The 26,267-nt window shown below is 45.0% G+C and overlaps 1 protein-coding gene across 1 annotated transcript in view; it reads left to right on the top strand.

Annotated features, from left to right (window-relative positions):
- FGD5 (FYVE, RhoGEF and PH domain containing 5) overlaps positions 1-26,267 on the top strand; it is a 154,332-nt gene that overhangs the window by 91,268 nt on the left and 36,797 nt on the right. Inside the window, exons 6-10 of the mRNA XM_049863003.1 lie at positions 13,560-13,720; positions 14,192-14,348; positions 14,926-15,013; positions 16,673-16,723; positions 17,322-17,380. Of these exons, the coding sequence (XP_049718960.1) occupies positions 13,560-13,720; positions 14,192-14,348; positions 14,926-15,013; positions 16,673-16,723; positions 17,322-17,380 (516 nt within the window). The remainder of the gene's footprint in view (positions 1-13,559; positions 13,721-14,191; positions 14,349-14,925; positions 15,014-16,672; positions 16,724-17,321; positions 17,381-26,267) is intronic.

The following is a 26,267-nucleotide window of genomic DNA, read 5'->3' as shown; positions in this document are numbered from 1 at the left end:
ATGTTTTTCTGCGTGTCTTTTAGGGAACATGTGTACTCATTTCTCCTCAGTATTTACCTAGGAATAAAATGGCAGGGTCATAGGTAAGCAGAAAACAAAAAAAAAAAACAAACCTATTGCTGTCGAGTTGATTCCAACTCATAGCGACCCTATAGGACAGAGTAGAACTATCTCATAGGATTTCCAAGAAGTGGCTCGTGGATTCAAACTGCTGACCTTCTGGTTAGAAGCTGAACTCTTAACCAGTGCGCCACCAGGGCTCCTAGGTAAGCACAGATTTAGCTTTATTAGACACTACCAATCAGTTTTCCAGGAAGATTGAAGCAGTATCCTACGGTTAAGTGCTCTGCTGCTGACTGAAAGGTTGGTGGTTGAAACTCATGCAGCTGCCCCACCGGAGAAAGACCTGGAGATCCGCTTCTGTAAAGAGTACAGCCTTGGAAGCCCTATGGGGCAGCTCTCCTCTGTCACATGGGGTTGTTGTGAGTCAGAATTGACCCGAAGGCATCTAACAACAACAACAGCGATGTATGAGTTATCCCGTAACCTTGCCAACATTTGGTGTTGTCAGTCTTTGTAACCATGGCCGTTCTCGTGATTGTGTAGTGGTTTCTCATTGTATTTTTAAATTGCATTTCCCTGATGATTGATGAAATTGAGCATCTTTCCTTCTGTGTATCAGCCATTTGGAAATCCTTTTTTGATATGTGTCTATTGCTTATTTTTTTAATTGAGTGGCCTGTCTTTTTCTTATTCAGTTGTAGTTCTTTAAATATTCTGAATACAAGTCTATAGTCAAATGAATGTATTGTGAACATCTCCCAGTCTGTGGCTTCCCTGTTCACTTTTTTTAAACAGCTACATCAAGATCTAATTCACATACCAAAAGCTCACCCACTTAAAGTGTACATTTCAGTGACTTCATAGTCACAAAGTTGTGCATCCACCACCACAATCAATTTTTGAATATTTTCATCACTCCACAAAAAGACACCCTGCACCCCTTAGCTGTCACTCACCCTTCTCCCACCCCCTGCCACATTCTCCCCCCACCCCACGTCCTCAGCAACCACCAACCCAGTTTCTTCCTGTTCTGGACACTTCACATAAATGGAATCATACACAACTTTAGTGACTGGATTCTTCCATTTAGCATAATACTTTCACAGCTCGCCCACATCGTAGCATGTGTCCGTACTTCATTACTTTTTATTGCCAAATAATATTCCATTGTATAGATATTCCACATGTTGTTTATCCATTAATCATTTAATGAACATTTGAATTGTTTCTAACTTTTGACTGTAATAAAAATTCTGCTGTGAACATTCATGTACAGGTTTTTGTATGGAAGTATATATTCATTTCTCTTGAGTATATGCCTAAGAATGGAATTGCTGGGTCATATGGGAACTTGATCTTTAACCTCCTAAGGAACTCTACTAGACTGTTTCCAAAGTGACTGTGCCATTTTACATTCCCACCAGCAATGGATGAGGGTTTCCATTCCTCCAGCTGCTTGACAACACGTTTTTATTCAGTCTTTTTTATAATAGCCATCCTGGTAGATGTAAAATGGTATCTCATTGTAGTTTTGGTTTGCGTTTACCTAATGACTAATGATGTTGACCATCTTTTCATGTGCTTATTGGCCATTCATGTATCTTCTTTGGAGAAATGTCTATTCAAATCCTTTGAATTGAGGTGAAATTCATATAACATAAAATTGACCATTTTAAGAAAATTCTCTTAAATGGTGTTGGGAAAATTGGATTTCCACATGTAGAAAAATGAAACAGGACCCATGCCTCACATCATAAACAAAAACAAATTCAAAATGGATTGACGAACTAATATGAAAACGATACCATAAAATTCTTAGAAGAAAATGCAGGGGCAATACTGTCAAGCCCAGGTTTTAACAATGGATTACCTAATATAATAACAGAAGTACAGATAGAAAAAGAGAGAATAAGTAAATGGCCCCTCATAAAAATTAAAAGCTTTTGTTCATCAAGAGACTTTACCAAAAAAGTGAAAAGACAAGCTACTGACTGGGAGAGTATCTTTGGAAACCATATATCTGATGAGAATTTAATAACCAAAATATATATAAAACTTTGACAGTTTAACAACAAAAAACTAATAACCCACTCATAAAATAGGCAAAGGACTTGAATAGACATCTGATCAAAGAGAACATGCAAATGGCCAGTAAACACATGAAAAGATGCTCAACCTCATTAGCCATCAAAACCACAGTGCTATGTCATGTCACTCTCACTAGGATGACTAAGATTAAAAAAAAAAAAAAAAAACAGAAAATAACAAATGTTGATCAAGATGTGGGAAAATTAGGACCCTTATCCATTGCTGGTGGTAATACAAAATGGTACAGCGGTTGTGGCAAACAGTGTGATGGTTCCTCAAAAAAACTAAAAATAGAAATTCCCATTGCTGTCGAGCCCATTCCAACTCATAGCAACTCTGTATGACCCAGCAATTCCACTCCTAGGTATATGCCCAAAAGACCTGAAAGTAGAGACTCAAAAAGAGACCTGTACACCAGTGTTCATTGCAGCACTATTCGTAATAGCCAAAAGATGAAAACAACCTAAATGGCCATCAGCAGATGAATGAATAAACAAAATGTTGGACGTACATAGAGCGGAATACTACTCAGCCATTTGAAGAAATGGTCTTGATACATGCCACAATATAGGTGGAACTTGAAGACATTATGCCAAGTGAAATAAGTCAATCACAAAAGGACAAATATTGTATGACCTTGCTTACATAAAAAGACAAGAAAAGGCAAATGTACAGAGACCAAAGTTTATTAGTGGTTACAGGGCAGGAGGGAGGGAAAAAAGGTCGTTAACAGTGATGGAAAAATCTCATTGATTAAGGGTAGAGTCGTACAGCCAATTAATGTAATTGTTGTCAATAAGTTGTACACCTGTGGAAAGTTGAATTGGCAAATGTTATGATAGATATATTTAAAACAATGACAAAAAAAAAAGAGAGGCTGCTGAGGCTGCTTAGAAATTGTTGGATTGGCGTATGTTTTACTGTGTATATTCTCAACAACAAAAATAAAATAAATAATTTTTAAAAATTCACCACTTTAAGTGAACAACTCAGTGGCATTAAGTACATTCCCATTTTGTGCAGCCCCCAAAACATTTTCATCACCCCAAAATGAAACCACATACCCATTAAACACGCGTTCCCCACTTCTCCCTCTGTTCCGCCCCTGCCAACTACCTGTCTGCTCTCCGTATCTATGAACTTGTCCATTCTGGATATTTCATGTGAATGGAATCATGCGATATGTGACCTTTTGTGTCTGGTTTATTTCACGCAGCATAATGTTTTCAAGGTTCAGCCAGTTTTAGCATGTATCAGAATTTCATTATTTTTTACAGCAGAATAATATAATCCATTGTGTGTATATAACACAATTTATCCGTGTATCGGTTGTATATCGGTTCTTGGACATTCGGGTTGTTTCTATCTTTTGGCTATTGTAAATAGTGCTACAAAGAGCATTCGCTTGTGTTCCATTCTCTTGGTTATATACCTAGGACTGTGATCCTAAGCCTTCAAGCCTAGAAAATCAATCTCATGAAGTATTTGGTTATGTCTAAGAAGTATCTGTAACTGTGCCCACTATGTGGTTTATCATATATATGAATATATACATACACATATATACCTGTATATTCATATTAAAAAACCAAACCAAACTCATTGCCCTTGAGTCGGTTCTGACTCAGCAACCCCATAGGACAGAGTAGAACTGCCCCATAGGGTTTCCAAGGAGAGGCTGGTAGATTCGAGCTGCCGACTTTTTGCTTAGCAGCCTGAGCCCTTAACCACTAGAAAAATCTATATGTGAATATATGTGTGCACACACATATATAGCAATACACATACGTGCATACATACATACATATTTAGCCCCACAGTTTTTTTTTTTTTTTTTGGTTGTTGATGTTCTTGCAAGGTTATATGTGTCTTATCCTTTACCAAAAATGTCCTTTTCTCTTGTGTATTTCTTAGTGGCATCATTTACCTTGGTCAGTCTGTGAACACTTCACCCACATTTGGTGCTACCTTTCCCATCACTAGATGAGAGTGATTCCCCCGCCCCGCCCCGGTAACCACCAATGAACATTGGTCTCTGTATATGGGGCACGTTTGTGTCAGCATGCATTCCCTGGGTGGGGGGGGCATGGCCAGGCCTGGTATGTGTCTGGCCTCTTGGAATCCCTGCGAATCCACTTGACTTCTGGCAGCGACATCCGTGATTGGACTTCCTGCCAGGAGGAGGACATTTCTGGCCACCCACCAACTATTGGGCCTGGGGAATGGAGACACTGTATCACACAGAAAACTCCAATTGGTATGTTTGGATGAGGGACCAGGGCCATGCTCCTGAGTGTGAGGTCCCTGCTTCCATCGCAGGCAAGCCTGAGGCCAAGAGGCCATCCTCAGACTCAGGCCTGCGTACCAGGCTGTTCCTTGCTCTTTTTCCTACCCCTTACCTGTCACTTCTAGCCCTCCCTCCTCTCTTCACTGGGAGGAGAGAAGACCAGAAAGCTTCCTGGAGGGAGGCTGCCTATCCTCTTGGGCACTTTCCCCATTCAGATCTTTATATAAGGAAGACCTTTCTCGCAGTAAAAACTGTTATCAGTGGAATTCTGTGTAAGCCAGTAGTGAGTTCCCTATTAGGGGTGGCAATCAGGCTGTGCACCAGGCTGCCCTGGGGTTTCTGAGGTTGAGCAGAGAGCCCTGGGCCAGGGTTCTGGAGCCCTGGGTTTCATCTCACTCTATGGCCTCGTACAAGTCACATCCTCTCTCTAGGCCATCCATGAGTGAGAAATTGAGGTGGAGCAATGGATAGAGCTTGGGCTTTGGAGTTAGGCAGACCTGGGTTCAAATCTCACCATCTCAGGAGCCTTGGGCAAGTTGCTTGATCTCTCTAGGCTTTCATTCCTTTGTTGCTAAAATGGGAATAATAATGATAACAGCAAAGTGATAGGGTTGTTGTGAGGATTAAATGGGAGAGTGAATGCTAAGTGCTTGTCACACATGGCTTGCTTGGAGAGTGTTCAGTCAGTGTCAGCTGCTATTGTTTGAGCACCTCCCCTGGGCTGGGTGCGGGAGAGAAGCAGACACAGGAACACATCATCCTAAAACATGATAGAAGGCAGTCTGTACACATCCTGCAAAGAGGTATTTATTGTATCTCCATTTTACAGAGGAGGAAATTTAGGTTCATAGAGGTAACGTGACTAGCACAAGATCACACATAGGTCACTCTCCAGGTTGACAAGGACTTGTCTGTGTTATCTAGGCCTTGACCTTATAAGGAGGGAACCTTGTAAGCAGAGAACCTTGTAAGGAGGAAGTGAGTATGGCGAGTGGGTGGAGCCAGCTGGGTGGGGGTGTCAGGCACCCAGAGAAGTTTGGACTTGGTCCTGCAAGCATTGGGGAGCCGAGCCACCAGTCGGCTCTTCTTCTCATTATCCCTAATTCATCCCCTTCTTCCATCCCCATGGCCACCATCAAGTCCTGGCCTCCATCCCTCTCACCTGGGCCACTGAAACAGCCTCCCCACCGGTCACCTCCAGTTTGTGCTCCCAGCTGTAGCTGGAGTGAATATTCTAAGACAGTTACCCAGTCACATTGCTCCCCTGCTTAGCATCTTCCAGTGGTTCCCCGTTATCCAGGATAAACCCCAAGCCCCTTAAAAAGCCTGCTAGGTCATGTATGACATGTCCCCTACCTGGCTCTCCAGCATCATAGTGTGACAGTGCTGTGCACTTTTTGCATATCTCTGTGTACATGTGTGTACTTACACACACACATACACAGCACTCAGACCACACTCAGCTTCTCAGTTTCTCTTCCACCACTGGGCCTTTGCACGTGCTGTTCCCTCTGTCTAGAACACCCACTCTGGCCTCGGTTTAGGCCCCACTTCCCTGGCAGGCTTTCCCAGAACCAAGTTGGTTCTCCTTCCTCTGGTTTGCCACAGCCCCTGTGCCTCTGCCACTGCAACACTCACAGCTCTGTGTTGAAATCACTTTTGTTCTTGTCTCCTTTCCCCCAGATTGCAAACTCTTTGAGAGCAGAATCAGGTCTCTCCTCTCTTCTCAGGACCTAGCGCAAAGCAGGCGCTTAGAGAATGTTGTTGAAGGAATAGGGAGATGAGGTATGTGTGTTGTCTTCCTTCTTCTCCCTCTGAGGTGGATTTCAGGGCTGCCAGGTGTGATGGAGGTCGAGAATTATTGAGACTGCAAGAACTTTCCAGGGAGTGATGGATGGTGCGGCTGGCACTTAGCACATCCAGCCAATAAGTGCTGTTTGAGAGAGGATGTCTGTGGCAGTTCCGATTATGCTCTGGTATTTTAAATGAGTTGTATTAATGATGGTCACTCGGCCCATGTGAACAGAGTCCATTCAGGGAGAATTAATTACAGACGAGAAACCGGCTTGCAGAGCAATTAATATTTAGGGTGCCTGGAGTGTGGTGTGAATGCAGCATCGGTCTTGTCTTTGCTTGTCCTTTCCTTTTTCCCTGTCTTCACATGGGCGCCTGTGGTGCTCTAGGTCTGGGCATCAGGGTGACAGCTCCTGGTCTTGGCTCCCCCCTAACTTACTCTCCTTGTCTGTTAAAGAAGGATTGCTCAAGCAATCAGCAAACTATGAAACACCTTCCCTGTGTCTCATTCTGTGCTAGATTTTAGAAACATGTTGTTGTTAGCTGCCTTTGAATCGTCTCCACACGTGACTACCCATGTACAACAGAACAAAACGTTTTCAGGTCCTGTGTCATCTTCATGATCGTTTCTATGCTGGAGTCCATTGTTATGTCCACTGTGTATTTCGAGTGCCTTCCATACGTGCCACCAGGAGCTCCTTGGAAACCCTGTGTGTCAATTCAGCTCTGTCGTATAGGGTCCTCTGAGTCAAAATCGACTCGACGGCAGCAGGTTTGGTTTGGTTTTGGTCCTATACTTGGGGGCTTATCTTTCAGCACTGTATCTGTTGTGATCTGTAAGGTTTTCATTGGCTGATTTTTTGAAATAGATTGCCAGGTGTTTCTTCCTAGAAACAAAACATACATAGCCCTGCTCTAAAGAGGGAGTATCTAAAATAAAATTACAACTACCATGTAGACAGCACTTTACAGTTTGCAAAGCCATTTTAATCATCAGTGTGAGCCTCACAGCAACCTCATGCCCTGGTTAGTGGTGCTGTTATCCCCATTTTACAGATGAAGAAACTGGAGCTCAGAGAGGTGACAACCTGCCAAAGTTACCCAACTACTGTATGGAGTAGCCAGGCTTGCACCTCAGTGCAGATTAGATGAGAGAGTGTGTTGAGAATCCTGTGTCACTGAGCCACCCAAGTCAGAAGGGTCATTGTCCTCATCAGGTTACCAGGTATCTTCTGTCTTTCCATGGGATGCCAGGGATGACAAGACCCTGCAGGGCTGGAGGGTGGGTCCTGAACATAGAGACTAACAAGGAAAGAGTAGGAGAGTTCTCTTGCCCAGGTCAGCAGAGGAAGCCTTTAGTCCAGGTTCAGAATGACTCAGGAGTCACAGAGCCAACTGTGGGCAAAAATAAGAAGTAACAAAAACCTCATGGAATTTGGTTTCTTGATTTAGGTCATGGTTCCATGGGACATCCCAGTTAATTGGCTTAATGTGTTTAGTGCTTTTCTTCTACCTCCTAGTTTGTAGCCTAATGCCTGGGGTCTTAAAAGCTTGCAAGCAGCCATTCAGGCACAACAATTGGTCTCTATTCACCTGGAGCAACAGAGGAAGGAGAGTCAGGAATAGGAGGAGTATGTGGAATGTGTGGCTGGTTGCCTCCATGAACAGCTACCTCCTTTGTCAAGAGACCAGACTAGATGATGCCCAGCTACTATTACTGAACATTGTCTTTTAATTTTTATTGTGCTTTAAGTGAAAGTTTACAAATCAAGTCAGTCTCTCATACAAAAATTCATACACACCTTGGTATGTACTCCTAATTGCTCTCCTCCTAATGAAACAGCACACTCCATCCTTCCACTCTCTGTTTTTGTGTCCATTTGGCCAGCTCCTGACTCCCTCTGCCCTCCCATCTCCCCTCCAGACAGGAGATGCTAACATAGTCTCTTGTGTCTACTTGATCCAAGAAGCTCACTCTTCACCAGTATCATTTTCTATCCCCTTGTCTGGTCTAATCCCTGTCTGAAGAGTTAGCTTTGGGAATGGTTCCTGTCTTGGGCTAACAGAAGGCCTGGGGACCATGACCACGGGGTTCCTTCTAGTCTCAGTCAGACCATTAAGGCTGGTCTTTTTACGAGAATTTGGGATCTGCATCCCACTGCTCTCCTCCTCCCTCAGGGGTTCTCTGTTGTGTTCCCTGTCAGAGAGGTCATTGGTTGTAGCTGGGCACCATCTAGTTCTGGTCTCAGGCTGATGTAGTCTCTGGTTTATGTAGCCCTTTCTGTCTTTTGAGCTCATAATTACCTTCTGTCTTTGGTGTTCATTCTCCTTTGCTCCAGGTGGGTTGAGACCAATTGATGCATCTTAGATGACTGCTGGCTAGCATTTAAGACCACAGATGCCACTCTCCAAAGTGGGATGCAGAATGTTATCTTAATAGATTTTATTATGCCAATTGACTTAGATGTCCCCTGAAACCATGGTCCCCAAACCCCCGCCCCTGCTACGCTGGCCTTTGAAGCATTCAGTTTATTCAGGAGATGTCTTTGCTTTTGGTTTAGTCCAGTTGTGCTGACTTCGCCTGTATTGTGCGCTGTCTTTCCCTTACCTAAAATAGTTCTTAACTACTATCTAATTAGTGAAAGCCCCTCCCCCTCCCTCCCTCCCTCCCTCCCTCCCTCCCCCCTCTTCTAACCATCAAAGAATATTTTCTTCTCTGTTTAAACTATTTCTCGAGTTCTTATAATAGTGGTCTCATACAATATTTGTCCTTTTGCAACTGACTAATTTCACTCAGCATAATGCCTTCCAGATTCCTCCATGTTATGAAATGTTTCACGGGTTCATCATTGTTCTTTATTGATGCGTAACATTCCATTGTGTGAATATACTATAATTTATCCATTCATCTGTTGATAGGCACCTTGGTTGCTTCCATCTTCTTGCTATTGTAAACAGTACTGCAGTGAACATGGGTGTGCATATATCTGTTCATGTAAAGGCTCTTGTTTCTCTAGGATATATTCCAAGGAGTGGGATTGCTGGATCGTATGGTAATTTGTTTCTAGCTTTTTAAGGAAGCGCCGAATCGATTTCCAGAGTGGTTGTACCATTTCACATTCCCACCAGCAGTGTATAAATGCTCCAGTCTCTCCACAATCTCTCCAACATTTATTATTTTGTGTTTTTTGGATTAATGCCAGTCTTGTTGCAGTGAGATGGAATCTCATTGTAGTTTTGATTTGCATTTTTCTAATGACTGATGATGGTGAGCATTTCCTCATGTATCTGTTCACCTCTTGAATGTCTTCTTTAGTGAAGTGCCTGTTCATATCTTTTGCCCATTTTTTAATTGGGTTATTTGTCTTTTTGCAGTTGAGTTTTTGCAGTATCATGTAGATTTTAGAGATCAGGTGCTGATCAGAAATGTCATAGCTAAAAACTTTTTTCCCAGTCTGTAGGTAGTCAGTCTTTTTACTCTTTTGGTGAAATCTTTGGATGAGCATAGGTGTTTGATTTTTAGGAGCTCCCAGTTACCTAGTTTTTCTTCTGCATTGTTAGTAATGTTTTGTATACTGTTTATGCCATGTATTAGTGCTCCTAGCGTTGTCCCTATTTTTTCTTCCATGATCTTTATAGTTTTAGATTTTATATTTAGGCCTTTGATCCATTTTGAGTTAATTTTTGTGCATGGTGTGAGCTATGGGTCTTGTTGCATTTTTTTGCGGATGGATATCCAATTATGCCAGCACCATTTGTTAAAGAGACTTTCTTTCCCCCCATTTAACTGACTTTGGGCCTTTGTCAAGTATCAGCTGCTCATATGTGGATGGATTTATATCTGGATTTTCTGTTCTGTTCCATTGGTCTATGTACCTGTTGTTGTACCAGTACCAGGCTGTTTTAACTACTGTGGCGGTATAATAGGTTCTCAAATAAGGTAGAGTGAGGCCTCCCACTTTGTTCTTCTTTCTCAGTAATGCTTTACTTATCCGGGGCCTCTTTCCCTTGCATATGAAGTTGGTGATTTGTTTCTCCATCTCATTAAAAAATGTCATTGGAATTTGCATCAGAATTGCATTGTATCTGTAGATGGCTTTTGGTAGAATAGACATTTTTGCAATGTTAAGTCTTCCTATCCATGAGCAAGGTATGTTTTTCCACTTATGTAGGTCTATTTTGGTTTCTTGCAGTACTGTCTTGTAGTTTTCTTTGTGTAGGTCTTTTACATCTCTGGTAAGATTTATTCCTAAGTATTTTATCTTCTTGGGGGCTACTGTAAATAATATTGATTTGGTGATTTCCTCTCCAATGTTCCTTTTGTTGGTGCCATTACTGAACACTTTGATCAAAGATTCCAGAGAAGAATCCTAATTGAAAGGGGGGAAATGCAGAACAGAATTTCAAATCCTCACGGACCAGACTTTCTGCAGTCATGGAGGCTGGATGAACCCCCAGAACTATTGCCCGGAAATAACCTTTAAAACTTAAACCAAAACTATCTCAGAAATCTTCTTAAAACCAAACAATAGTTCAGCTTAACTAGTAAAAAAGGTCTGCCTTGAGTATTATGCTTTTTTAAGAACTATCTATATGAGATCAAAGTGACAATAGCAACTAGAAAGATTAGATAGAAATCCTAGGGGAAATGGGTTTATGTTAATGGGGGAGGAAGAACTCAGAAAAAGAGGGTGAGAATGGTTGCACAACTCTGAGAATGTAATCACTGTCACTAAATTGTACATGTAGAAACTGTTGAATTGGTGTATGTTTTGCTGTGTATATTCTCAACAACAGCAAAATAAATAAAATTATTTATTAAAAAAAAAAAAAGAACTAATACCTTCTCCTTCTAACTGCCCTCCTCACCAGTTCTTACTGGTAACTCACACTTTCTCCACCCTCTGAAACGTGCTTTCAGGAAGCTGCTGCTAACTCCCATACAATGAGATTCTGTTTCTAATTATAGCTCATGCACGTGGCCTACACTGAGGACACCCGTGCCCTGTGCCCAGAGAATCCCCTCATTAGTTCAAGATTCGGCCCCTGAGAATTCTGATCTTTGTGACGGCGCTGAGGGTCTCTTGAGACCTGCAGATTTCAAGGGGCTGGGCCTTTTGGGGGCTGGTCTTAAGAGGCGCCAGCTCATCCTCCCTTCTTGGGACTGCAAGCCAGGGTGGGGCCGCCCTCCCAGAATTTCCCCGCCCCCACCACCACCAGTTCCCGGCAGAGCAGGTCACCATGGCGGGAGGTCAGTGCAGGACAGGATGAGGTGTTCAGGAAGCAGAGCCCTCTGTAACCCCCACATCTGCTGGCCCCTGTCTGACAGCGCAGGCGGCCTCTGCAGATGTTCAAGGGGCAGGGCAGGAGCGTCCCGCAGACTCCATCTCTTTCTATCTCTGTCTCTTTCCATCAACCCCTCCTTCGCTTCACTTCCCTCCCTCCCTCCTCCTCTTCTTCCCTCTCTCCCTCTCTCTCTTTCCTTGTTTTTCTTTCTCTCTCCTTCTTTCCCTCTCTCTCCCCTATCCCACCTCCTTGCCGTTTTTCCTACCCCTCTCCTGTCACCTCTGGCCCTCCCTCCTCTCTTTCACTGGGAGGAGAGAAGACCAGAAAGGCTTCGTAGAGGGGGCTGCTCATCCCCTCAGGCACTTCCTTTTGGACTTTTAGCAGTGAAAACTGTCCAACAGTGGAATTAACTATGTTAGTAGTGAGTTTCCCACTGAGAGAGGTAATCAGACAAAGCAGAGTGATCATCCTTCCTGCGTGTGTAAAGGTGATTCCTCCTGTGACCCTGAGATTGTCCTGATTGGCGTTGCCCTGCAATTCAAGGTGGTTTCAGGGTCCCCAGTGTTTTTAAAACTGTAGAGCTGGGCCTTATGCAAGAGCAGGTGTATTTGAAAATAAAATATTTTTGTTGTGAGAAAGAAGTCTCATTGTTAGTTGCCATTGAGTCAGCCCCGTCAGCCCCCAGCTCTCAGCAACCCCATGCACAACAGAACAAAACACTGCCCGGGCCTGCGCCATCCCCATGATCTGTTGTGGACCAGACGATGTTCCATTGTGATCCACAGGGTTTTCACTAGCAGATTTTCAGAAGTAGATTGCCATACCTTTCTTCCTAGTCTGTCTTAGTCTGGAAGCCCCACTGAAGTCTGTTCAGCATCAGCATCGTAGCAACACGCACGCCTCCACTGACAGATGGGTGGTGGCTCACGTGGTACACTGGCCGGGAATCAAACCTGGGTCTCCCTCATGGAAGGCAAGAATTCTACTGCTGAACCACCACTGCCCCCGAAAGAAATGTTACCTTCTTTATAATATTAATGTTTATTAAATTTATTTTTATTTTAAAAGCAAATTAATCACGATACAGAATTTTTAGAAAATTGAATCAAGAAAAAAAATCATTCCTAATTCCACGTACTGGACACAGCCACCGCTTATATTTTGTTGTGTTTCCTTTTAGCTTTTTCCTTTGTTCATTTTTTATACAACTGTACTAGTGTGTGGAAACGACTGTGTATACCTTCGTGATTTCTTAGTACTGAGCTTCAGTATTTTCCGTAGTCGCCGTCATTATCATTTTTAATGACAGCTCGGTACTCTGTGGAGTGGATGCACTAGGATTTCCATAGACTTTGTTTTGAAAACACATCTTATGAGCCTCTTCAAAGATGGATAATTGTAAAGGAAGAGCTTTCTCTTTCTCCAGGGAAGGAACCACCCCATCTTTGAAGAGTGCTCCCCTAAGCTGCCCAGGGAAGAGGAAGTGTAAGCATGAAGCCCAGCTCTGTGCTAGGAACAGCACGGGCGCTCTTCTGTTGTTAGCTGCTGCAGAGTTACCATGACTCGTGGTGACCCCATGTGTGGTGGAATGAAGTGCCACCATCAGTGGTGACCCCATGTGTGGTGGAATGAAGTGCCACCATCAGTTGCAGATGGAACTGTTGTGACCCCATAGGGTTTCTTTGGCTGATTTTTGGAAGTAGATCTGCAGGTCTTTCTTTCTAGTCCATCTTAGTCTGAAACCTACTCAGCATCATGGCAACACACAGGCCTCCGCGGATAGACAGGTGCTGACTACACATGAGGTGCTTGTAGGGCATCGGTTAATTAAACCCTTATGACCACAAAGTGCATGTCGCCGTCCCTGTTTTATGGATGAGAAAGCTTGGGTCCAGACACACTGGCTCAAGGTCACTGGGCTTTCTTTATGTAGGCCAGGGCTCCAAAGCCACAGGTGGGGCCTGCCTGACTGTGCCCAGCCGAGGAGAATCTTGTGCTCAGGCCTCTCAGCCCTTGGGTAACAGGCCTCTTGGGGTTTCAGGATTTCCATGGAGCTGTCATGAGGACCTTGGATGAGATGGACCAAGAGGGCAGGGACGTGCTGTCCAGAGAGGAGCTGAGGCTAGGCCTGAGCCAACTCCCAGCCATCCATGACCTTCACCAAGGGATCCTGGAGGAGCTAGAGGAGAGGCTGGCGCACTGGTGAGCGTTTCCCCGACCCCACCCCAAATTCTGTTGTCCTACGGGGCAGAAAACCAAAAATCCCAAACCGGCTGTGAAGTTGACTCTGACTCATGGCGACCCCATTGTGTCGCAGTAGAACTGTGCTCCACAGCGTTTTCAATGGCTGATTTCTCGGAAGTCAATCACCAGGGCTCTCTTCCAAGGCACCTCTGGACGGACTCGAACCTCCAACCTTTCAGTTAGGAGTGAGCGTGTTAACCGTTTGTACCACCCAGGGACACCCACTGTGAGGCAGAAAGGGTGATAAAAACACCACTATGTGACATGTGTCTGCATTTTACTTAAGTGTAAAATCATTTCCCCAAAGGAAAACCGCTTTGGAAAGAGCTGGGGTTCACACCCAGGGCTATAGCTTAAACATCTACCCTCTAACTGCTATGCCGAGTGGATTCAGGCTGAGTTCTCTGTCCATCTCCTCCCTGACTGCAGGGAGGGCCAGCAGAAGGTGGCTGACGTCTTCCTGGCGCGAGAGCAGGGATTCGACCACCACGCCGCTCACATCCTGCAGTTCGACAGGTACCTGGGTCTGCTCAGTGAGAACTGCCTCTACTCCCCGCGGCTGGCAGCTGCTGTCCGTGAATTCGAGGTGGGTCCCTTGCTCCGCTGAGTCCCTCCTCTAAGGACGTAAGAGGGGCAGTTGGCACTGAAGGGCGTAACGCACGTGGATGGGGCATCCAGGTCAGGCCAAGGCTGAGGAGCAGAGAGGGAGACCTGGCTGGGGGGAATGAAGGGTGATCCATCAGGAGGGAAAGCTGGGAACCCAGGACATCCCCTGCTGGGCCATCATGACAGCTCAGTGACCCTGGCCACCAAGGGTCTCTTTGGCAGTTCTCCTGTCCCAGTAGAAAAGCATGAATCAACCTGGGGCCCCAGACACTGGGGTGACCAAGGCAGTTACCGGCACTGGCCACGCACTGAGTGTCCGGTTACTGGGCCCTTTCTCTATTTCTAAAACTAAGAGTGAAGCAGGGGCCAGGAGAGGTATATTACTGAGTATTGTACCAGCTGTGAGCCTGTAGGGCTGATCTGGGAAGACCCTCTGGCGGCGGGGGGAACCTGGATTTGAAGATGGGGAAGAAGTTCAGGTTGGCCAGGAAAAGGTGTGAGGGGATGCTGTGAGCCTGGAGTCTCTGATGGGGTTTTCTTGCCTTCTCTGAGAGCAGCAGAGTCTGCAAGGAGGTGGCCAAAGCGTGAAGCATCGGCTCCTGAGGGTGGTGCAGCGCCTCTTCCAGTACCAAGTGCTTCTCACAGGTGGGCACCCCAGGAGGTCACGGTAAACAGAGGTGGTGGGTAGAGAGGAAGCACCTGGGGAAGGGGTGGACATGACAGCAAGGTGAGTGATGATGACATCCCTTCCTGCAAAGGCTGTTGGGGAAGGAGGAGAGGGGGTTGCTCAATTTCTTGCCTCCCTGTCCCTCCAGAGGCACTTGATTTACCCCCACCTTCCCTCCAGTTGAGCCAACTTGGAAACCTCACTGTAGTGGCTGCCAGCTATTGGTGCCTTCAGCCTCTCCCATCCCAGACCTCCCTCATTCTACATTTCCCCCGTCTCAACCAGGCAACTCCTCATTTCACTAAAACTGCTCTTGCCAAGGTCACCAAAGCCTTCCTTGTGGCCAAAATCTGTGGACATTTCAGTCTTGGACTTGCTTGATCTCTCTGTGGCTTTGGCACTGACCGCTTCCTGCTTCCTGAAGCCCTTCCCTCCCAGGCTTCTGTGATACACTCTTCACGTGTTCCTCCAGCCTCTCAGGCTGCCCTTTCACCTCTGCTGACAGCCTCTCTTCCTCCCCTTCCTCCACCGGGTGTCCCGTAAAGTCAGTGTTCCTCCGGCTCAGTCCTAAGACCTCTCTCCTTCCCGCTCTACAGACTGTTCCTGGGGTTGTCATCCTCTCCCCACCTCTACCTGCCAGAAACACCCACACCTCCTCTGAGCTCTAGACCCACTCACCCAATGACCTTCCAGAGGATAAAGAGTCCCATCCAGGGGAACTGACGTTCCAGTGGACCAGTCAGCCGCCACACACATAAACATACACATGCAGTTTCAGGTAGTGAAAGGACCGAAATGAAAATACTCTAGGGTAAGGGGATAGAGAATTCATTCATCTAACTCTGCAAATGTTTATTGAACACCTACTACGTACCATGCTCTATGCCAGAGCTTGTATTCTGGTGGGAAAAACAGACAAATGAATAAGAAATGAAAATATATGTCAGTGATAAGAGCTCTGCAAAAAGTAAAACAGGTTAAGGTGACAGAGAGGAACAGGGCTGCTGGATTAGGTACAGTGGTCAGGGAAGACCTTTCTGAGGAGGTGATGCTGAACATAGATCTCAGTGAAGTGAGGGCATGAAACATACGGAGAATGGGAAGAAGAGAGTGCCAGGCGGAGGGAAGAGCAAGTGCAGAGGCCCTGGGGTAGGAACGAGCTTGATGTGTTCAAGAAATAGCAGGCATGCCCACATGGCTGGAATGGAGTGAGTGAGGTGTGGGAAGTGGTATTTGGAGAAGGGCCAGCCCTGTAGAGCCTTGTTAAAGGTTTAACACATCACACTGTGCTGTACTGATTGACATGTCTACCTCCGTCAACAGACTGTGTGCTTCTTAAAGGCAGGTGTCACCTTGCATCCCACAGGCATAGCATGGTACAGGCATACAGCAGGCACTCAGTAGGTATTTGTTGAGCAATTGAATGACTAGCAGTGGTGGTATCGATGCTGATAGTGGTCATGGGGGCCTGGTACTGTGATAGCCTGTATTGTGGAGCTAACAGGTGGGAGGATGGACATCCCCTTCTTCTCAAACTTACCTTCCATCTCTGGAGAGAAAGACGGTGGCCATAGTGTAGACAAAGGGGCTAGCCTCACCAGGGCATAACTGACTCCCAACTCTTGTTCTGCCTACAGACTATTTAAATAACCTTTGCCCAGACTCGGCTGAGTACGAGAACACTCAGGGTAAGTCAGGCATGCCCCAGGAGGAAGGGGACACACTCCTCTTTGGGCCCTGTCTCTCCCAGCTCTGCCCTCTGTAGTAGTTTCCAAGCCCAGGACCGAGTCAGGGTGTGTTCTAGATACCAACCTTCCAGGGCTTCTCCGGATATTCGAAGGTGATTCTTCCCTTTCCACTTGACCACGAGGAGTCCCTGAGATTGCCGACCTCCAGAAAGAGGAGGAGAAAGGGGTGACCAGAATTTGGTGATGGGAGGTAGTGCCAGGTCTGAAAAGCTACCCCAGTCTCCGTATCTCCTCCCAATTCTGCGTGGCTGTGCCTGGAGGACCTACCTGCCAGGCATTTCACATCTTAACATATTCAGTCTACATCCAGGGGAGCTGGGGCCCAGAGTGACCAAATCACTGTCAGGGTCACCTAGGCAGCAACCTGACCTTCCATGGGAAAAGCTGACCACCCACATACAAAGTCCTGCAGCTGCAGCAGTGTCAGGGAGCACATGGAGGGAGGGGCAGGGAGGGGCATGGCCAGGGAAGAGGCAAGGACAGCGACAATTAGACTGGCCCTAAACAGCCCAGCTGTCTGCTCTGCTTCCCTCCACAGGCGCACTGACCCTCATCTCCAAAGTCACGGACCGTGTCAACGACAGCATGGAGCAGGGGGTAAGTGTGGCCTCTTAATACCTCCTTCAGGTGCAGGTTCCAGAACCCTCCTCTACCCTGCCCTGGGACTTCCTTAGGGTACCCTACTTCCAGGGGGACTAAAGGCAACCATCTGTCTCCTGGGACCTTGCAAAGAGCCTTGAGTTCTGGCATGACACTTGCTGTGTGACCTCTGGTTCTGAGTGTCCTTCTCTGGGGCTCAGGTTCACCGTTTGAGCAATGAGGGTGGCTAATGATGTGCACAGACTCGCTAAGTATTGCCCGACTGTAGTCTGAGATCTCCTGCATCAGCACTTGGAGTGCTTTGTAAACTACAGATTCCTAGACATATGTTAGATCTATCCAGTCAGAATTTTCCGAGGTGGGGTCCAGTGATATCCATTTTTAGCAAGTACCCCAGGTAAATTTGATGCACATCAAAGTTTGAGAACCACTAGAATTTGTGGCCTCTAAGTGCATGTCTGGTTCTGACAGCGTGTGACTCTGTATGGTTAGATATTTATCAAGGGTTTACTGGGTTTCTGCCAAGGATGGCAAACTTTATTCCACATGCCAACTCCATTTGAATGATTACCAATTATTTGAGTCTACAAATGTGTGGTTCCGCTAAGCTATAAATATGCTTAAGCTCTGTGTTAAGAAGGATCCTGAAGCGTGGAGTCCTAGCTCAGTGGGAAAGAGTTCAGTAATCGATTAGTGATGTCTTCCCCAGGTGCAGAAGGGGATAGTGGTAGTCTGTGTGCCAAAGAATTGCTCAGCTTTGCTGTGGCAGATAACGAAGAAAATCCTTACACTAAGTCATCCATAGTCAGAAGAAGAGCAAGAGAAAGAACATTTATGGAACACATACCGTGTTTCTGGTCATGTGCTGGGGACTGGAGATCCAGAGATCAGACATGAATCCTAGTCCTTGAGGAAATCACAGCTTTGTGAAGCAGTAAATATGTGGACACAGATAACCTTGATAAACATCACAAGAGAGGGAGAGAAAACGTTGCAAGTTCCAAGAAGGGAGGCACCCTTCCACCTGGGGTTGTGAGAAGAGGTGGTACAGGAGGTGTCTCCAGGGAAGGATGCGTCTACATGCCAGGAAGGCAAGGGGAGGAAAGGTGCACCAGGAAGAGGGAATGGCAGGGGCAAAGGCATGACAGTAGGAAAGTGTAGGATGCGGACTAGTTCAGAGAGCCACCCAGCATGACTGGACAAGGGGTTCCGGGGAGGAGAGGTAGGACAGGAGTCTACGGGGGGAGGCTGGGGTGTTGAGTGTGGAGCTGAAGCCATAGCCAACTGGGTGTGGAAAAATAGGCCGGTTTCCCGGGCCCGTTTTCAGGGTGGGTCAGACATGCTTTGTCATCGAGTCCCTTCCTGCAGGTCTGCCTAGCTCCCTCCTCTGTCACTTTGGCATTCTGAACACACAGTGAAATGTCACTCAACACAGCTTGGCACAGAGAGGTGCTCTGTGGCCCAGCACCCTGGCAGAGCAGCAGATGGGCAGTGTTCTCCATAGTGTCCTCCAGCTCGGGCCACCTCTGCCTCCAAAGAGAAAACTGGGTCAGGGAGGGATGTGCCCTCCCTCCCACCAGTGAGCCTGTGTGAGGAGGAACGGAGTAGCCTATAGCCAAACGCCCTCCAGGCTCCCTGCAAAGGCTGAGGTCATATGCTGCACCAGGAACCACCACGGCCTGCTGTCCCTCAATCCAGCTGTGGACAGCTGCTCCAGAGCCTGCTGTGGATAAGCATTGGGCAGGCAGAGGGGTGGACAGGCGGATCCACATCAGCCCCGACCCAGAGACAGAGCTCAGTGACTGTGAGCCCTGGTGTCCTTGAGAGCTAGGCTGGGGCTCTGCCTCCTCCTTCCCCACAGCCACCAGCGCAGCTCAGGCCTCATCCCCTCCTGCTTGGACTATTGCTGAAGGTCCTTCTCAGCTTCTGGCCAGAGTGATCCTTTTCAAATATGTCTGATGGTGCCATTCCTCCATTTTGGAAAGCCTTCCATGCTCCGCACCACCTTTGGTAGAGTTTGGAAAGTAGTTATTTGTTGTGATGACCAGAAAAGGCTTCCTGGAGGAGGCAGCAGTCACTGTGGCCAGAAGCCCTCACCTAGGTAGCTAAGCCAGAGGTATGATAGGAAGAGCCAAGCTCCCACCACTCCACTGATCGAAAATGGGGCCCTCCTCCCTACCTGCCATACTGCCTGAGGTTCCACCATTAAACTCACTTGGATAAAGTTCTGGCAGCCAAGCCAACATGTGAATACATGAGAAAGGGCAGCCTGTGAACAGAACAGTGCTGGTTCTGACATGAGGAGTCAGCTCTAGGAACACAACTCGAAGAGCTGAGACCCAGGAAGGCCCCTCCCACCCTCTATCCTCATGTTCTGATGGAGGACAGAGAATAGATGGGAATGTCCAAAAGACACGATGGCAAAAGTCATCTTCACCAGCTCTTCAGGAACAGCCGAATAGATTCCCACATAGCGTTTGTACCCACAATGATAATAAAAGCAGCTGCCCCTACTGGGAACTTGCTGTTTTCAGGCATGGTGCCAGCTGCTTGGTAAACATGACCCCCTTAAGCCTCACAACCATCCTGCAAGGGAAGTGTTATTAGCCAAGTTTCACAAGTAGGGAGACTGAGGCTTGGAGAAAGGAGTAACCTTGCCCAAGATACACCCCTGCTAGTTGCCGTAGAGTCAATTCCAATTCCTGGCAACCCCACGCGTGTCAGAAAACCTTAGGGTTTTCAGTGGCTGATTTTTCAGAAGAAGGAGCCTCTGGGTGGACTCAAACCTCTAGCCTTTTGGTTAGCAGGCGGATGCATCGACCATTTGCCCCTCCCAGGGGCTCAAGATCACTTGGCTATAAATGTGAGAGCCGTATTTGAACTCAGTTCTGTCTTAAGCAGCAGGCCAGTCTTCCTTGTGCCTGTCGCACACAGGCTCAGACCCACAGCCTCACATGCACTCTTCATGAACACGCATCTGTGTGCCCACACACAACACCTGCTCACAGAGTTCAAGAGGGACCGCTTTTCTGTTTCCCACATTTGTTTTATTAGCTGTAGTGTTGTTATTATTAATCCAGCCATGAGGTGTATCATTAAATGGAAGATTGGAGTTGGTTCCCAGATTTGTCAAGAGTAAGAACCCGTTTGAAGACTTGCTTAAAGGGTAGATGTAGCTTGGTTCTAACTGCAACTACCCAGACGAAGCTTCTGGAGTCTTCCCAAGGAGAAAAATCATACAAGTGGTTACAAAGTTAGGCTTTCAAGACTTTAAAGCAAATTAGCCATTAATTGGCCTCTTCTCTATAGGGTCACTATGAGTCTGAATCGAGTCAACAGCATTCAGCAACAATCTCGGTAGCATGAAAATAAAATCTCTTTCTCCAGAAGAGAGTATCAGGAGACATGGGCAAAGTCTGGTTACATCATTTTTCTGAAGAAGTACTTACTTCACCTTCATTTTTTTTAATAGAATTTATTTTTCAGAACAGTTTTAGATTTACAGAATTATTGTGAAAATAGAACAGAGTCCTTGAAGTCTACCCCGCTCCCAGTTTCTCCTGTTATTAACATCTCACGTTAAAAAACTCGAAAACCCGTTGCTGTTGAATTGATTCTGACTCAGAGAGACCCTACCTATAGGACAGAGTAGAACTGCCCCGCTGGGTTTACACGGAGGAGCTGGTGGATTCGAAGCCTGACCTTTTGGTTAGCAGCCAAGCTCTTAACCGCTATGCCACCAGGGCTTCAATTTAGTGTGGTATACATTTGTCACAATTTTTGAACCAATATTGATATGTTATTAACCAAGGCCATACTTTATTCAGATTTCCTTTGTTTTTTCCTAGCGCCCTTTTTCCATTCGAGGATCCTGTCTAGGATACCATATACATTTAGTTGTCATGTCTCCTTAGGCTCCTCTTGGCTGTGACAATTTCTCAGACATTCCTTGCTTTTGATGACCTTGACAGTTTTGAGGAGTATTGCTCAGGTATATTGTAGGGTACCCCTCAATTGGAATTTGATGTTTTTCTCCTGATTAGAATAGGGTTATGGGTTGTCTTAGTTGTCTAGTGCTGTCATAACAGAAATACTACAAGTGGATGGCTTTAACAAAGAGAAATTAATTTTCTCATAGTCTAGTAGGTTACAAGTCCAAATCTAGGGCGTCAGCTGCAGGGGAAGGCTTTCTCTATCTGTTGGCTCTGGAGGAAGATCCTTGTCCTCAATCTTCCCCTGGTTGAGGAGCTTCTCAGGCGCAGGGACCCCAGGTCCAAAGGACGTACTCTGGTTCCTTTGCTGCTTTCTTGGTGGTATGAGGTCCCCAACTCTCTGCTTGCTTCCCTTTCCTTTTACCTCTTGAGAGAGAGAAGGTAGCGCAGGCCACACGCCCGGGAAACTCTCTTTATCTTGGATCAGGGAGGTGACCTGAGTGAGGGTGGTGTTACAATCCCACCCTAATCTTCTCAACAGAAAATTACAATCACAAAATGGAGGACAGCCATACAATACTGAGAATCATGGCTTAACCAAGTTGATACACAAATTTTTGGGGGGGACATAATTCAATCCATGACATGGGTTTTTGAGATCATAAAGTGCCATTTTCATCATGTATCAAGGGTACATGCTATCAACATGACTTATCGCTGTTGATAATGACCTTGATCCTTTGGCCGAAGTAGTGTTTATCAAGTTTCTCCACTGTAAGGTTACCCTCTTTTCCCTCTTCTTTCCATTCTGTACTCTTTGGAAAAGAGTCACTATGCTCAGCTCATACTTAAGGAGTAGGGAGTTATGCTTTCCCTCCTTTAGGGTGGAGTATCTACATAAATTATTTGGAATTCTTTTGCATGGGAGATTTGTCTCTTCTTCCCCGTTTACTAATGTATTCAATCATGTATTTATGTAAGTCTGTACTCTTAGATTTGGTTATAATCCAGTCCTGCCCTTCTTGTTTTGTCCCTCATGTTGTTCCAGCTCTGACCACTTGAAGCTCTTTCAGTTGGCTCTGGTGTCCTTTTCACATACCCCATCAACGGGGCCTTTGGGTTGTTTTCTTTTCTTTTTGGGAGGGTGGGAGGCCACGTCCTTATTTTCTGGCACTATAAGATGCCCCAGGCTTATCTTGTATATCTCCTGCCCCAGTTCTAGAATCTGCCATTTCTACAAAGATCCCTAGTTCCTTTAATTGGAGAATGGTATTAGAAACCAAGGAGTCCCTGGGTGGTGCAAACAGTTAAGCACTCAGCTGCGAACTGAAAGGTTGGAGGTTTGAGTCTTACCCAGAAGCACCTTGGAAGAAAGGCCTGGCTACCTACTTCTGAAAAATCAGCCATTGAAAACCCTCTGGAGCACAGTTCTACTCTGATAGACATGGGGTAGCCATGAGTTGGAGTCGACACAATAGCAACTGTTTGATTTGTTTTGTTTTGTTTTTTGGTTACTAGAAATCAAGATCTGGGCACTAGGTGTGCTCGTTTCTACTGGGGTGCCATTTCTTTTAGGCTTCCTCAGCAAATAGAGCAAAGAAGCACATATGTATATAGTAACCCATGGCATGTCTGGGGATATTTCTTTATGTAACCATCTGTCTCTATATTAAGCTAAACATGAGTTCTTACTGTTGTCTCCAACTCTAATCCTTTACCGTTTAGATCATTCTGGGCTCCTCCCCTTGCTTATCTGTAAATTCCCACTCCAACAGTGAGGATGCTGGCTCCCAACAACCATTATCTATTAACTTAAGCGTTTGATTTATCTTCATTTTTAAAATACACTTTATTTTTTTAGAGAAGTTTTAGGTTTACAGAAAAAAAAAATGTGCAAAAAGGAGGGAGTTCCCATATACCCTGCTTCTCCCTAATAGTTTCTCCTGTTGTTAACATTTTGCATTAGTGTGGTACATTTTTTATAATTGATGACCCATTATTGATACATTATTAACTAAATTCCATAGTTTATGTTAAGGTTCACTCTTTGTGTTGTACAGTTCTGTAGGTTTTGACAAATGTGTAATGTCATGTATCCAGCATTAAAGTATCATGCCCTTACAATGCCCCATGCTTCACCTGTTTATCGCTCCCCTTCCCCCTGAACCCCTGGCAGCCACCGATCTTTCTACTGTGTCCATAGTTTTGCCTTTTCCACAGTGTCGTGTAGCTGGACTCATACAGGATGTAGCTTTTTCAAACTGGCTTCTTTTACTTAGCAGTGCACATTTTGGGTTCCTCTATGTCTTTTCATGGCTTGATAGCTTCTTTCTTTTTTGCAAATGCTCCATCGTGTGGACGTACTACAGTTTGTTTATCCCTTCATCTGTCGAAGGGCATCTTGGTTGCTTCCAGTTTCTGGTAGTTATGAACAAAGCTGCTACGAACATTCCTGTGCAGGTTTTTGTGTAGACATGAGTTTTCAGTTCATTTGGGGAAATACCCAGAAGCATGATTGCTGGATCGCATGGTGAGACTATGTTTAGCTTTGTAAGAAACTTCCAGACTGTCTGCCAAAGTGGCTGTACTATTTTGCATCCCCAGCAGCAAGGAATAAGTGTCCCTGCTGCTCCACATCCTTCCCAGGATTTGGTGTCGTCAGTGTTTTGGATTTGGGCCCTTCTGATAGGTGTGTGTAGTGGTATCCGATTGTTTTAATCTGCAGTCACCTAAAGACATATGACGTTGAGCATCTTTTCATATGTGTGTTTGCCATCTGTGTGTTTTCTTTGGTGAAGTGTCTGTTCAGATCTTTTGCTTATTTTTAAATTGGATTGTTTGTCTTCTTGTTGTTGAGTTTTAAGAGTTCCTTGTTTATTTCTGGATACAATATTTTGCAGAAGTTTTCTCCCAGCCTGTGGCTTGGCTTTTCATTCTCTTAACAGTGCCTTTCACAGAGCAGAAGTTTTTAATTTTAATAAATTTCAACTTAACAACTTTTTCTTTTATGGATTGTGCTTGTAGTGTCATATCTGAACACTCATTGCCAAACCCAAAGCCACCTAGATATTCTCTTGTGTTGTCTTCTAGAAATTGTATAGCGCTGCATTTAGCATTTAGTTCTGTGATCCATTTTCAGATAATTTTTGTGAAAGGCAATAAGCTCTGTCTAGATTCATTTTTCACATATGGATGTCCAGTTGTTCCAACACCATTTGTTGAAAAGACTATCCTTTTTCTATTGAATTGCTTTTGCTCCTTTGTCAAAAAAAAATCAATTGACTATATTTGTGTGGATATATTTCTCAGATTCCTAATCTGTTTCACTGATCTATTTGTCACTTCTTTCACCAATACCACACCGTCTTGATCACTGTGCCTTTATAGTAACTATTGAAGTCAGGTAGTGTCAGTTCTCCAAATTTGTTCTTATTCAGTATTGTGTTGGCTATTCTGAGTCCTTTGCCATTCCATATAAACTTTAGAATCAGTGTGTCACTATCTGTAGAATAATTTGCTGGGATTTTGATTGGTATTGCATTGAATCTGTAGATCTTATTGGGAAGAATTGACGTCTTGATAATATAAGTCTTCTTATCTTCATTGTTGAGAGGTTATTTTTCCCTAGATATAGAAATCTGGATTGACCAATGTTTTTCTTTCAGAATTTTATAGATGCCACTCCATTGTCTTCTTGCTTGAATAGTTTCTGATGAGAAGGCTGATGTAATTTTTATCTTTCTCTTTATGTAACGTGTCATTTTTTCTGGCTCCTTCAGGATCTTCTCTTTATATTTGATTTTTAGCAGTTTGACTATGATGTATCTACTTGTGTATGTGTGGGGTTTTGGGGGGACAGAGGGTGATGTTTATCCTAATGTGATTCTTGAGCTTCTTGAATCTGTGATTTGTTGTCTTTCATTAATTTTGGAAATTTCCAGCCATTATCTCCTCATGTATTTCTGATGCCCTATTCTTTCTGTCTTTTTTTTTGTGTGTATGTGGGACTCCATTTACACATACGTTGGATTATTTTATATTGTCCCACTGCTCTTGGATACTCTATTCTTTTTTCCCTAACTCTTTGTGTTTCGGTTTGGATAATCTCTACTGATGTATCTTCAAGTGAATCAATTATTTCCTCAGCTGTGTTCAGATTGCTGCTAAGCCTGTCAAAGGAATTCTTCACTTCTGATATGTGTTTTTTATTTACAACGTTTCCATTTGACTTTTATAGCTTCCATCTCTGTTGAAATGCTATGCCTGTTCATACATGTTGTTCACCTTTTCTGCTAGATCCTTTAACATGTTATTTACACTTATTTTAAAGTCCCTATCTGAAAGTTCCAACATCTGTGTCACCTCTCAGTCTTGTTTTGTTGAATGGTTTATCTCTGGAAAATGAATTTTTGTTGGTGGTGTTTTTTTTTTTTTTTTCTTCTGTTTTTCTGTTTCCCATAATTTTCCATTGAATGCCAGATATTATTATATAGAAGAACTGTAGAGACAGGTAAATAGTATTTATACCTAGAAGTGGTTGCCATTAGTATGGGGGCTTGAGTCAGTCTAGTCAGTAGTTGAGCTGGGTCTGGGTTTTGTTATTACCTTCAGTGCTCCACAGATTTCATGTTCCTCTGGCAGTGGGCTGATGCCACCTTGTGCTTCTTGTGGAGCTTACAGTGCTGGGAGTTTTTCTCATGTCTCTGCTCCATCCTCAGCATTTAACAACCTCTGCACCACAGAAGGGATCTCATTTCTCTCCATGTACTTCCCCCTCTCAGAGGTAGACTACTATTTCTTATTATCGGTATTAGGCTTATATGGTGGGCACAAGGGAGATTTCTCAGTTCTCCTGGACAAACCTGAGTCTTAAGTAGGGCCAGTGGGCCAGGCTCTCTCAGCATTCCTATACCACCCCTCCATGGCAGCCAGACTGTGCCTCGTAACTGTCT

The sequence above is a fragment of the Elephas maximus genome, chromosome 20, assembly GCF_024166365.1.
Source record: "Elephas maximus indicus isolate mEleMax1 chromosome 20, mEleMax1 primary haplotype, whole genome shotgun sequence".
NCBI lineage: Eukaryota > Metazoa > Chordata > Mammalia > Proboscidea > Elephantidae > Elephas > Elephas maximus.
Note: the sequence above shows the minus strand (reverse complement) of the source record. Positions and strands in the feature narration are given on the sequence as shown.